The sequence below is a fragment of the Saccostrea echinata genome, unplaced genomic scaffold, assembly GCF_033153115.1.
Source record: "Saccostrea echinata isolate AGI-Se365-2 ecotype Australia unplaced genomic scaffold, CSIRO_AGI_Sech_v1 ptg000052l, whole genome shotgun sequence".
NCBI lineage: Eukaryota > Metazoa > Mollusca > Bivalvia > Ostreida > Ostreidae > Saccostrea > Saccostrea echinata.
This window is the reverse complement of record NW_026889801.1, coordinates 675,927-687,916: the sequence shown is the minus strand read 5'-3', so window position 1 is coordinate 687,916 and position 11,990 is coordinate 675,927. Positions and strand designations below refer to the sequence as shown.

The 11,990-nt window shown below is 32.4% G+C and overlaps 2 protein-coding genes across 2 annotated transcripts; both read right to left on the bottom strand.

The window, feature by feature from the left end:
- Positions 1-4,665: 4,665 nt before the first annotated feature.
- Positions 4,666-5,880, bottom strand: LOC133204246 (uncharacterized). Its single transcript, XM_061339987.1, has 4 exons — positions 5,793-5,880; positions 5,535-5,663; positions 4,863-5,434; positions 4,666-4,764 (listed from the first exon to the last, which is right to left on the bottom strand). The coding sequence occupies exons 1-4, from the start codon at positions 5,878-5,880 to the stop codon at positions 4,666-4,668; spliced, it is 888 nt and encodes a 295-aa protein (XP_061195971.1).
- Positions 5,798-8,916, bottom strand: LOC133204050 (uncharacterized). The gene is made up of 10 exons (XM_061339835.1): positions 8,711-8,916; positions 8,403-8,614; positions 8,175-8,301; positions 7,884-8,055; positions 7,710-7,789; positions 7,372-7,580; positions 7,062-7,246; positions 6,848-6,933; positions 6,547-6,769; positions 5,798-5,958 (listed from the first exon to the last, which is right to left on the bottom strand). The coding sequence occupies exons 1-10, from the start codon at positions 8,811-8,813 to the stop codon at positions 5,925-5,927; spliced, it is 1,431 nt and encodes a 476-aa protein (XP_061195819.1). The 5' UTR covers positions 8,814-8,916; the 3' UTR covers positions 5,798-5,924.
- Between the last annotated feature and the right edge of the window lie 3,074 nt (positions 8,917-11,990).

The following is an 11,990-nucleotide window of genomic DNA, read 5'->3' as shown; positions in this document are numbered from 1 at the left end:
GTGTAACTTAAACACCATATTCAATGTCATTTTTTCAATTTCCGACATCCTTGAGAATTATCAGCAATATCAAGTATTTGTTTATCATTTTCTTAGAATCTGATATACTATTCATTTATATAAATATAAGTATATGTGCATGTAATATATGATCATGCAAATAAATGATAGGTTTTCTTTTTTTCTTTTTTTTTTTTTCTTTTCTTTTCTTTTTTTTTTTTTTTTTTTTTTTGGTTTCTTTTAAAATTTGAATTTGAGCCATCGGAATTTATCATTACAGAGAGGCGAATCCGTAGCATTAAAATATTTTGAATTCATAATATAAAACTGTGCCAAGTATACCTTCTGTATACTTATTTCCGGTTTATATCACCCTCAAAAATGATATATTTGATATTTTATGTCTCATGCATATGGTAGGTGAGTGAAAAGATACTAAGGAAAGGATTATGCACTAAAATATATTATGCTAGACTTGATTAATCCTCAATTGTATATCAAGTTTAAACTTATGTAGGATTACGTATGTTACTGTGGAATCTTTATTAACTGACGTAAAATTATTTTTCTTCAACGCCGAAATTCTATGACGTTTAATCTGACAATTTTCACCCATTAAATGTTTCAACTGGACGGTCATTTGATAATAATGGGGGCTGGCAGATGGTTGGAAAAATAACTGGTTCGCCCTAATTCATCAGGATCCCCCTACCTGTCGCGAAAACACAATCGTCCACGTCTACTCTATACCAAATTGACGCATTTACGTCCCCTTTCAACGACACAAATGGAAAGATAAATTCACTGAAAACGTACCAAACGTTCGGTATCACATACCGAATATTGACATAATAAAAATGTGTTCACAAATTGATACATATCCTTTCTACAGCAATAGCGTAACAATGCTCAAGGGCCAAAAATAGAAATTTCGACCCCCTACGCTGGACCCCAGGAGAAAATTTGATATGATATATTATTGAAATGGATAGTAAGAGGAAGTTCTATTCTATCAGTTGTTAAATTAACAAAGATCTGTCTTTATTCAGTCTTATTTTATATATCCTCAGACACGCAACATGCATAGGGGTTTTCCTGATTTCCATACCCTTCAAACTTAATTGGTCGATATAGGTTCCACTTATTAGGCAGGTACAAAATATTGGCGTCATAAGAAAATGAAAACACAATAGAAGGAAACAAAGAAAAAGGAAGAAGGAAGGGAGAGAAAAATTACACTGTAAAAAAAAAAAGAAATCTTTCGCACATACTTTTGCGGAGCCTGACCCCTGCACCGTGAGTTCTTTAGGATCGACGAATTGAATATGAAGGTATTTAACATCATATCAGAAAGAGTTAACATAACCTTACTATATATTCTCATCATGGAATGACGTTTTTACATCGTGTAATAAAGTATTGATATAATACAAAGATATGTTCACATTATGTAATTTTCACACACACAACGGTATAAAGTATTGACATAAGCTTAATAAAAGATAAACAGTGTAATATTAAGATACGCTCATATCAAGAAATGGACTTCTGATTGATTGATTGATTGTATATTGTTTTACGTCCCATTCGAGAATTTTTCACTCATATTGAGACGTCACCATATACCGGTGAAGGGCTTCAAATTTGACCTTTACTCGGCACTCAGGGCCATTGAGCAGTGAGGGATCTTTATCGTGCCAACGCCTGCCGTGACACGGGGCCTCGGTTTTTAAGGTCTCATCCGAAAGACCCGCAACTTTCACTCCAAAGTGCCGAGCGCATGGCGAAGGAACAGTTGCTACCTATTTTTTATCGACTTAGGTCTGTCGCGGCCGAGATTCGAACTCACGACCTCCCGATCACGGAGCGAGCGAAATGGACTTCTGAATAAAATATATGGAGATAACTTCTGAACTAGCGTAATGCTTAGTTTAATTATAGAATATATGTAAAGATATTTTTAATTTACGCAATGCAATTTTGACATCACTTCATAGAGAAATGAAATGTTTTAAAGAAAAAATTATTTCACGCAATAAAGTTTTGTACGGAGGCCCGTTGAGGCCAGTTCAGAAAAAAAAATATTTTTTATTGCGTTTAAACGCAATAATTATTGCGTTTAAACGCAAAAGATTGCGTTTAATCGCAATGTATTTTGCGTTCAAACGCAAAACACTTTGCGTATAATCGCAAAAGATTGAGATTAAACGCAATCTTTTGCGTTTAAACGCAATAATTTTGCGATTAAACGCAATATTTTTTGCGTTTAAAAGCAATAATATATTTGTGATTAAGCGCAATAATTTTTGCGTTTAAACGCAATAATATTGCGATTAAACGCAATAGTTTTGCGATTATACGCAATAATATTACGATTAAACGCAATAATTTTGCAATTTAACGCATTACTTCTGCGATTTAATGCAATATTTTTTTGCGTTTAAACGCAATAATCTTTACGTTTAAATGTAATAAACCTTCCTTTTAAGGATTCGTTTTGCATTTAAACACAATGATAATGTAGTTTCAAAATTAGACATGAATTAGCAAAAGCTTATAATTACTAGGATCCAACACTTTAAAGAACCGTTTGGTTCTGTGTCTTTTTCCAAAATTTTCCAGTCTTTGAAATTGTAGTAAAACAATGGCATCCTAACAACAGGAATATCTTAAACGTATTAGAACCCAACACTCTTACAGGCAATGAAGCCTTTGATCGATTGCTTACGTATCACAATTGTTTAAGAACGTTTCAGTGGTATTAATAAAAACTTGTCAATTTCGTAGTAAACTTCGATCAATCTGTTTTCATTTGATTTTGATCTTGTATGATTCCATCACCTATATTCTTGTGTTTACTGTATTCAACCATAGGTAAAGTTGTGAATATACATTTGAGTCTAAATACTTCATCATGTTGTGCGTAATTCCAGCATTTCCTTTTTCTTTTCCTGAACCCGTTTATACATGGGTTAAACTTTGTGACTGCAACGTGGGGGATAGTATTTTAACCATTTTTCTTCTTTGGTCTTTTATTTAGAAGATCCATTCTAATTGTGTGCAGAAATTGTTTCGAAGTAGAAAAAATAACAAAATAGAAAAGTGATTTGTGATTGTAAGCATTAAGAATATAGTGATCTAAAGTTAAAGTTAAAGACATGTCTCGTTCTTAGGTTGCCTTTTTACAACCAACATGTTTTTGTTTCTCCTCTATAAATTCACATAGGCGATTTACCCTTTCAGAGAGCTCGGAGGAATCTGATTCTATAAAGTTAAACAATATACAATATCCTAATAAGTGAAAAAGAGAAAGAAATAAAATATATAACAGTATGCGTGGATCCGTTTTATTCTGAAAGGTTTGATACAAATGATTGCATTTGAACAAAAGATTATTGCAATTAAACGCAAAGATTATTGCGTTTAATCGCAAAATAATATTGCGTTCAAACGCAAAAATTATTGCGTTTAATCACAAAAATATTATTGCGTTTGAACGCAAAAATTATTGCGTTTAATCGCAAAACTATTGCGTTAAAGTGCAAAAGATTGCGTTTAATCGCAATATTTTGCATTTAAACGCAAAGTGATTTGCCTTTAAACGCAATTATTATTGCGATTAAACACAATCATCTTTTGCGTTTAAGCGCAATACTTTGGCGTTTAAACGCAATACTTTTTGCGTTTAAACGCAAGAATATTTTTGCGTTTAAATGCAATAATTTTTGCGGTTAAACGCACTAATTTTTGCGATTAAACGCAATACTTTATCGATTAAATGCAATAGTATTGCGATTAAGGTAGGTAAATACTATTAGAATTTTCTGTCAAACAATTTATTTTTTCATTTAAATATCTTAAACAACTCTTGAGCCAACAAAAAAACCCATATTACACATACCTTTGCACGCTTATTTTCATACTATGTGCTATAGAGCACATATACCTTACCCCAACTTCAACAGCCAAATTCTAACACAAGAATGTATAATTTCATATTTTATTCAAATATGCACCAAAGCACACTGTATTGTGCTATAATTCATTAAATCTAATAGATAATTAACTACAAAGAGAATTTTTCGAGATATTCAATTGAAAACATGCACATTTAACATTTATACTGCTCAAATCCATCAGAAAAAAAATCACAAAATATCATTATTTTCAAAAGTCCCAAAATTTATATTGTTAACATGCCATTTTTTCTTTAAAAATATCTAAAATTATATCTAAGGTTAACAAAAAAACATATTTTATCACAGTAGACCAGAGATATTTTATTAAATCATATCTCGAATACCCCTACCCCCACTTTGGTAATAGCATGTTTTACAGTTATATTTTACACACTGTGAAAAATATCAAAATGTAACAAACAAATACAGTCTTAGAATGAAATACAAATGGAATATTAAAAAATACTGAAATTTTGGTCCTTCTAGACACTTAGAACATAAGGGGTAGGGTGGTGGTGGGGGGGGGGGGGGCAACCCCTTCCTTTTTTCACAATTTTTTTTTTACATACAAGTACACATTCTTAACAATTTATAATCTAATACACATAAAGAGAATAAATGTAGTGTAACAAACATACATGTAGATTCTAGCAAGTATAGCTCATAAACAAATAATTTTGTTGAATGAAAATACTTATGATGTGAACTAACAAGAGTTCAAATACTCCACAACACTGCCAATGATCTTCTGAGACTTCGTAATTCTTGGTGTCTTTGAACCAGACACAACCTCACTAAAGACAGTCTGAATCCCACAATGGGGGTCACGCTTATGTATGAGTTTTAGCTTGTTTAAGCTTAGATTGTTAGTGTAAGCCTTTTAGAGATCAGTGTAGAAATTACTTTGCTTTGTATCAATGGAATTAGTGAGGACTTGACATTATAATAATTCATATTAAATATATCTGAAGATTCACATTTGAATGCTAAATTTGACTCGTACAGTTCTCGTAAACTACAAACATCAGCTAGAGCATTGTGTGCATCGTAACTTTTCCCTAAACACAATCTGACCAATGTTTCTTGTTTAAAATTTCCCATTGTTTTCTTGTCAAACACTTTCTGTGCAAGTTTGTATGTATCCAAAAAACCTAAAACATTTTCATCAAATCGTTTAAGTAGACCATGTCGCTGCAAGTGATATTGAAGAATTGGAAGATCAAAGTTTTGAATATTATGGCCCACAATGACTGGTTTTGAAGCACAATCTGTTGTAAAGTCTACAAACTGGGTCAAACCACTGACTTGATCTGTTGAAGGCACAGGCTCTCCATGAAGAGTGAGCTGTCCCATGTCATATCTGAGACCTGTTGCAGCCGATGCTTCTTTACAGATTGGTACACTGGGGTTGAGATAAACATTGATTGACCTATCTTCACAAACTGCAGCAATCTGTATGATGTCAGATGTTCTACCTGAAAGCAAAATTATTAATTATATTTTATACCAAACTCGAAAATAAAAGAATATTTATATTTGTTAGTAGGGAAAAGGTAAACTAAAAAAAAATCTTACTAAGTCCAGTAGTTTCTAAATCAAAATACATCAAGCAGCTGCTCTCTGGAGAAATCCTAAGAGGCTCTGGATCAATGTCATCAAGATCAACATCCTCCTCAAGACCAATATCTGACTTATATGATTGACCTGTTACAAACAAAATTCAAGTAAATAATACTGAAATTCCACTAGCAATGGCTTCTCTAAAGGTGTGAAAAATACACAATAAATCAAAGTAAAACATTACATTCAATTCTGTTTTAACTGAAGCACTACCTTCTAGTACATTCCTCGCTGCTTCTTTAGACAACCTGGCAGCTTTTAATTCCAATCGACGTTTCTTTGTGGTGGGTAAACTCTGCATCAGACGCTTCCGTTTGAGCTTGTTGGCAAGTCTAATGGTATGTTTCATTGTGAAATTGCCTGGTGACAATGCCATTTTCTTGTTCAACTGTAAAATATAATTCATGTTTCAGTAAATTTTTAATTTTGTGAGTGTTCCATATTCAAATCAAACGGTTAATAAGAACAGGGATTATAGTTTTGAATGTGAATTTCTTAGTAAATCCATATCTTTATGTACTTTATGTACATGTTTATTTAGATAAACATGATTGTAAACATCTTTTTTAAAAGCTACATGTATTTATAGTTTATAATATTTATTGTGGAAAACCATTAAAATCAAAATAAACTTCTAGGACACTAAACACATGTGAACATAACTTTCTTAGGTTTGCCATAAAAAAGAAAGAAAACAAAACATAACAAACAATAAATGTAGAGAAAAACAAATTTAAAAATGATCAACTTGAAACTTTTAACACATTTTTCTACCTCTGATATGTAACCATAACCCATATTCTTTTGACATACAGTGGCTGAGAGTCTAGCATGTAGACTTTCTGAACCTCCATAAAACCTAACAACACATTTTTTTGCAATTTGAATCTCATATTTCAGACTTAATTTAAAAGATTATACCTAGAATTTTTGTTTTAAACAAAGAGAAATAAACCAAAGTACTTACAATCTTTTGGGGGCTTTAGTGGAGACCATATGGTTGAAATTCTCATTGACTTGGGTGGACCCCATCATGGCTAGCTCTTCTGCCTTACAGCAATACTTTTTGAATAGACCTTCTAAAGCTTCTCGAAGTAAGGTGCAGGAGAGAGGCTTTCCATACGGCAAATTTCGTGGTTTATAGTCAGTCTTTTTACTCTGGCACCAAGTTCCACAGTATTCGTGTTCACCTTCAAAAAAAAAAGTAGTTAAAATATTTTCACTCTTCATTCCTAATTTTGTAATGACTTTTTTATTGATACACTTACCATATAAATGTGGAACAATTTTGCCAAGTTCAATTTCAAGCTCTTTAGCCTTGCCCCTGTTTTGCTGTACACAATATGTAAAACATCTAAAACAAAGAAGGAAAAGATACTTATTTTATAACTAGCTATCGCACTTACAATTAACAAGGTTTTTGTTGGACCACAGTTGATCAAGGGATATTTTACTGAAATATTACACTTCAAAAACACAAACCTTTCAATGTGACCTCTAAGTTTTTGATTTTTCAAAACTTTGTGAGTATTGGCAAGCTCAATCAAAGCTCCTGTGAAACCTTTTTTTGTGTGGTTTTTGTCAGCTCTTTTGTTGATGGTTGGGTCCACAGTGGCTTTTACATGGGCAATAGTTGTTGAGTCATTGTCCATGACTAAAGTTCGTATCTGCAAAATACATTGGAAATATGTACTTTAATTAAAACAGCAAAGTTTTAATATATAATGTAGTCAACTTTACAGACATATTTGGCATTGCTCTAATAAGAATCAAACATTCAATGAAAAGTTACCTTGCACCCTTCATCTTGGATTGCACTCAGCATTTCACAGGCCATGGCTGGCTCCATTGCCTTTGCCGATCCATGCCAATTCCTTCGGCAGTTGTGTTTTCTGGGTGGAACTCCTTTACCTGATGCAGCTGAGCAGATTCTGCATTTTTTACTCTTCGAAGAGAAACTTACTATCTTTTTAGTTTTTTCTCCTACTAGAGATGCATGACCTGTAACAAGATAAATACTGCTAGTACATAACTACATGTATTTGTATTAAAATATGTTACTCTATAAGAAATCTCAATCCTTCTTGAGGAGGGAGAATCAAAACATGTAACATTATCACCAGGGCATACCAGTAAGACTATTGTATCCTCTACCAGTACCTCTCTTCTGCCAGGCACCATCAAAAGACACAGTGATGTCTCCATCACTCCTACAAAGTAATTAACACAAATGTGCAAATATTAACAAATAACATGTAAATACAAAGCAAAATTTAAATATCAATATTTGGTATATAAAATTACAGTTTCATTTCTTCTTGAAGAACTTTATTACAACTCTGCCCTGCCATTTCCTCTAGGTGTTCCCCAACCTCTCTTTCTCTGCTTTTTAGACTCCTGTTTGTGATCCCTGGGATATTCAGTGCAGCCAGTAATGCATTTACATGAGTTATTCCATAACCACCATTTAGCATACCTAAGATATCACAGAAAAAAAATGAAAACAAAATAGTTCTTTCAGATGTAAACTTTTGTATAACTGGAAATAATTTATTTTTATCTGCTTATTTACAAAATAAAATTTTTGATTTATACCTGCAGCAAGTTTTGTGTTGACATCCCAAGCATATTGCTTCATATCTGCTTTAACCCTATGCTTACTGCCCGTGGGTATGTCATTAACATGGGCACAGGTGGAATGTGTGCATTTTATCTGAAGAACCTGCATTTGGTCAAAAATTAATGTAAAGGGTATACAACATCTTTAAAAACAAATCTTTGAAATACAAAGTCATTGACAATATTATAAAAAATAATAAATACCTGCCCTAGTCCAAATTTCCTTTCACCTATAGTGTTGACAAGCTGAAGTGCATTCCCACACATGGCGCAACCTCTTTTCAGATTATCTACAAGAGTGCCAAGTTCAACAATTCGTCTTCCAACACGCCATGAACTTTCTGCACTTTGACACTCAACACTTCGTAGAACAGGGGAAGAATCATTCTCCAAGCATAGGCCATCATTTTCAACATCTAATATTTACACAATAAATGATTGAATCTTTTGCTACATATTCCAACAGTCCATAGCAGAACGCTTACACAATAATTATTAATACAGACACTTACCCTGTTTACCTTTTAACGCACGGGCTTCTCTTGCTCTCCTTAGACCCTCAAGTCTCCGGAGGAACGAAGCTTTCACGAACGTTCCTTTTTTAGACCGGGGCATTCTTGTATTTTTATATAATCACACGAAATTTATGATAAATGACCAGACTGAATGTTTTGCGCCAAAGCCGAGTCATAACCGGAAGTCTAGAGTCGGTGTATAAAATTTAAAACCGGAAGCGAAAAACTATGGCCTTTCCTTAAATGCAATAATTTTGCAATTAAACGCAATAATCCTTCCTTATAAGGATTTGTTTTGCATTTAAATACAATGATACTGTAGTTTCAAAATCAAACATGAATTAGTCAAAGTATATAATTACATGTACATGTACTAAGATCCGACACAACTTGTACTAAGATCCGATTCAACTTTAAGAAGATCCGATTTGTTCTGTGTCTTTTTGCAAAATTTTCCAGTTTTTGAAAATTGTAGTAAAACAATGGCATCCTAACAACCTGAATGTCTTAAATGTATTAGAACCTAAAACTCTTAATGACGTCTCTGATCAATTGCTTACGTGTATCACAACTTATAGAGAATGTTTCAGTGGTATTAATAGCACTTGTCAATTTGATACATGTAGTACACATCGATCAATGTGTTTTCATTTGATTTTGACCTCATATAAATCCATCAAATATGTTCTTGTGTTTATTGTATGCAACCATAGGAAGGGTTATGAATGTACATTTAAGTCTAAATACTTCATCATGTTGTATATAATTCCAACACTTCCTCAGTCTTTTTCAAAAATCCCCTTATACATCGGTTAAACTTGTGACTGCAACGTAGGGGACAGTTTTTTTTAACAGAGCAACTGACCAAAACTTCATTAAGAATGTAGAGAATAATAAGTTTAAGACATGCCTCGTTCTTAGGTTGCCTTTGTTTTTACAACCCGACATTTTTTTCTCCTCTATAAATTATTAGTGATTTATCCTTTCAGAGAGTGTTTGCTGGGAGAAATCTGATTCTATAAAGCTAGACAACACATAATTTCCTAATAAGTAAAAAGAGAAAGAAGTAAAAGATATAAGTATGCGTTGGTCCATTGTTCTCTGCAAGGTTTGATACAAATGACTGTTTAAATGACTGCCTTTAAACACAAAGATTATTGCCTTTGAACGCAAAGATTATTGCGTTTAAACGCAAAAGTATTGCGTTAAAACGCAAAAGTATTGCGTTTAAACGCAAAAACTATCGCGTTTAATCGCAAAGTTATTGCGTTTAAACGCAAAAGATTGCATTTAATCGCAATCTTTTGCAATTAAACCCAAAGTGTTTTGCGTTTAAACGCAATATACATTGCGATTAAACGCAATCTTTTACGTTTAAACGCAACGATTATTGCGATTAAACGCAACAATTTTTTTTTTGTCTGAACTGGCCTCAATGGGCTTCCATAAACATCTGCCATCATGTTATAATGTGTTGACATAATGAAAGGATATATTTACTTCGTTTAATATAGTGTTAACATAATGTTAAGATATTTTACACCACTTCAAAGTTAACATCACGTAAAGGTATGTTCACATCACCTAATGATAAGTTGACATAATGAATGTATAGTTTTATCCTATAAAGTTAGTGATGGTGTTCCATATTCGGAAATAAATACACCAATGGCGTGATCGAAAGCTTATCAAAGCAGCGCTACTCTAATGAACCACTGTAAATTTAAAAAAAAAATAAGTATAAAAGGCGAAAATAACGAAAAGAGATCAATCTCACAGTGCATATTCATCAACAGCCCATAATAGCAAAAACCACGACAAATTAAAAAAAAAGTTGTCTTTCCTTTGTTAAAAAAAGAAAGAACAATGCGATCCCCATTATACAAAAATATTGCAAAGAAACTATGTTGTGCATAAAATATAAAATTGATTTTATGAACAAAATAAAATAATTTATGACAACAAGATTAGATATAAGTATTTTGTTGTGTTTATGTCATATTGTTTATTCAACTTAAGCATGTAGAGTTTTTGCGTACTTAAATACCGGAAATAGAACATGACTCAATGCGAGTAAATTTTAGCTGTCAGCCGCAGTTAACTCTGCATCATTCTGCACACCTAGGATAAAATATAAAATTGATTTTATGAACAAAATAAAATAATTTATGACAAGAAGATTAGATATAAGTATTTTATTGTGTTTATGTCATATTGTTTATTCAACTTGTTCTCACTGTATTTATATTCCATCCACTACTGTAATGATTTCCCCCTTAGATTCCAAAAAAAACCCTGACGTTCCCCTGTCTGTCCCTGACATTTTCCTGTCTCCCCCTGACTTTCTCCTATGATCCCCTGTCGTTGTCCCTGACTACCCTGTCTACTCCCTGACATCCCCTGACTTTGCCCCTGTTACCACTGTCTAACCCCTGATGTCCCCTGACGTCCCTGTCAACTCCCTGATGTCCCCTGACTAAGTCCCTGACCACACTGCCAACCCCCTGTCGTCCCCTGACATTCATTTTGACCAGGAAAAAGGGTTAAAATATGTTTTGTTGCTATTTACTCGTGAGAAATACGTTACTCTTGGCAATTCTTAAGTTTTGTGAAAATATATATTTAGTCAATTGTTATTTGTTTGAATATCTTGAGTAATTTATTTCTTAATATGATTGTATTTGATTGTTTTAGTTTACTACATGAAGCTCTTAGATAAATTTTAAGGAGAATAAATGCCAGTTACTTTGAAAAGAATGAATTACAAATTTATTGTGTCTTGTTATGAATGGCAAGTAAATATATTTATATTTGTTTATATGTTTATCTATATATCCACGTGTATTTATTTATTTGTTTGTTTTATTTATTGACTAATTTATTAATTAAATCTGTTCATATAATTCTTTTTAGATATATTTCCCATATTGAATTATTAATTAATTGATAAATATTATATATTTATTTAGTTTTTAATTCATTTTATTTTAATTAATTAATTCTATTTTATTCAATTTATTTGTGAGTTTCGGATAAACAGTCGTAAGGTAAAACAAAATATGCTTCAAAGTATCTTTTAAGCATATTTACATTTCTTTTAATTCTTTTAATTTCATGATGGGTATCAAAATAATTGTCTTATTACACACAATCTGAATTCGGAATTTGTTTTATTGCTTCTTTTACTTTGTTGAAAAAAATAAAAATGTTCCTCAAAAACTGTCATGGCTGTGAGAGTAGTTCCGAGCTGTTGATAGTTGACCAGTGACTCTGGATA

Bases quoted from the DNA above. Each gene is read 5' to 3' on its own strand.
- LOC133204246 (XM_061339987.1), bottom strand. From the start codon at position 5,880: ATGCAGAGTTTACCCACCACAAAGAAACGTCGATTGGAATTAAAAGCT. The intron at 5,664-5,792 runs GTAGTGCTTCAG...TGTTTGTAACAG, and splicing joins AGCGAGGAATGTACTAGAAG to GTCAATCATATAAGTCAGAT. The intron at 5,435-5,534 runs GTAAGATTTTTT...TTTTGCTTTCAG, and splicing joins TTTAGAAACTACTGGACTTA to GTAGAACATCTGACATCATA.
- LOC133204050 (XM_061339835.1), bottom strand. From the start codon at position 8,813: ATGCCCCGGTCTAAAAAAGGAACGTTCGTGAAAGCTTCGTTCCTCCGG. The intron at 8,056-8,174 runs GTATAAATCAAA...GTGATATCTTAG, and splicing joins CAACACAAAACTTGCTGCAG to GTATGCTAAATGGTGGTTAT. The intron at 6,770-6,847 runs GTAAGTGTATCA...TTTTTTTTGAAG, and splicing joins AATTGTTCCACATTTATATG to GTGAACACGAATACTGTGGA.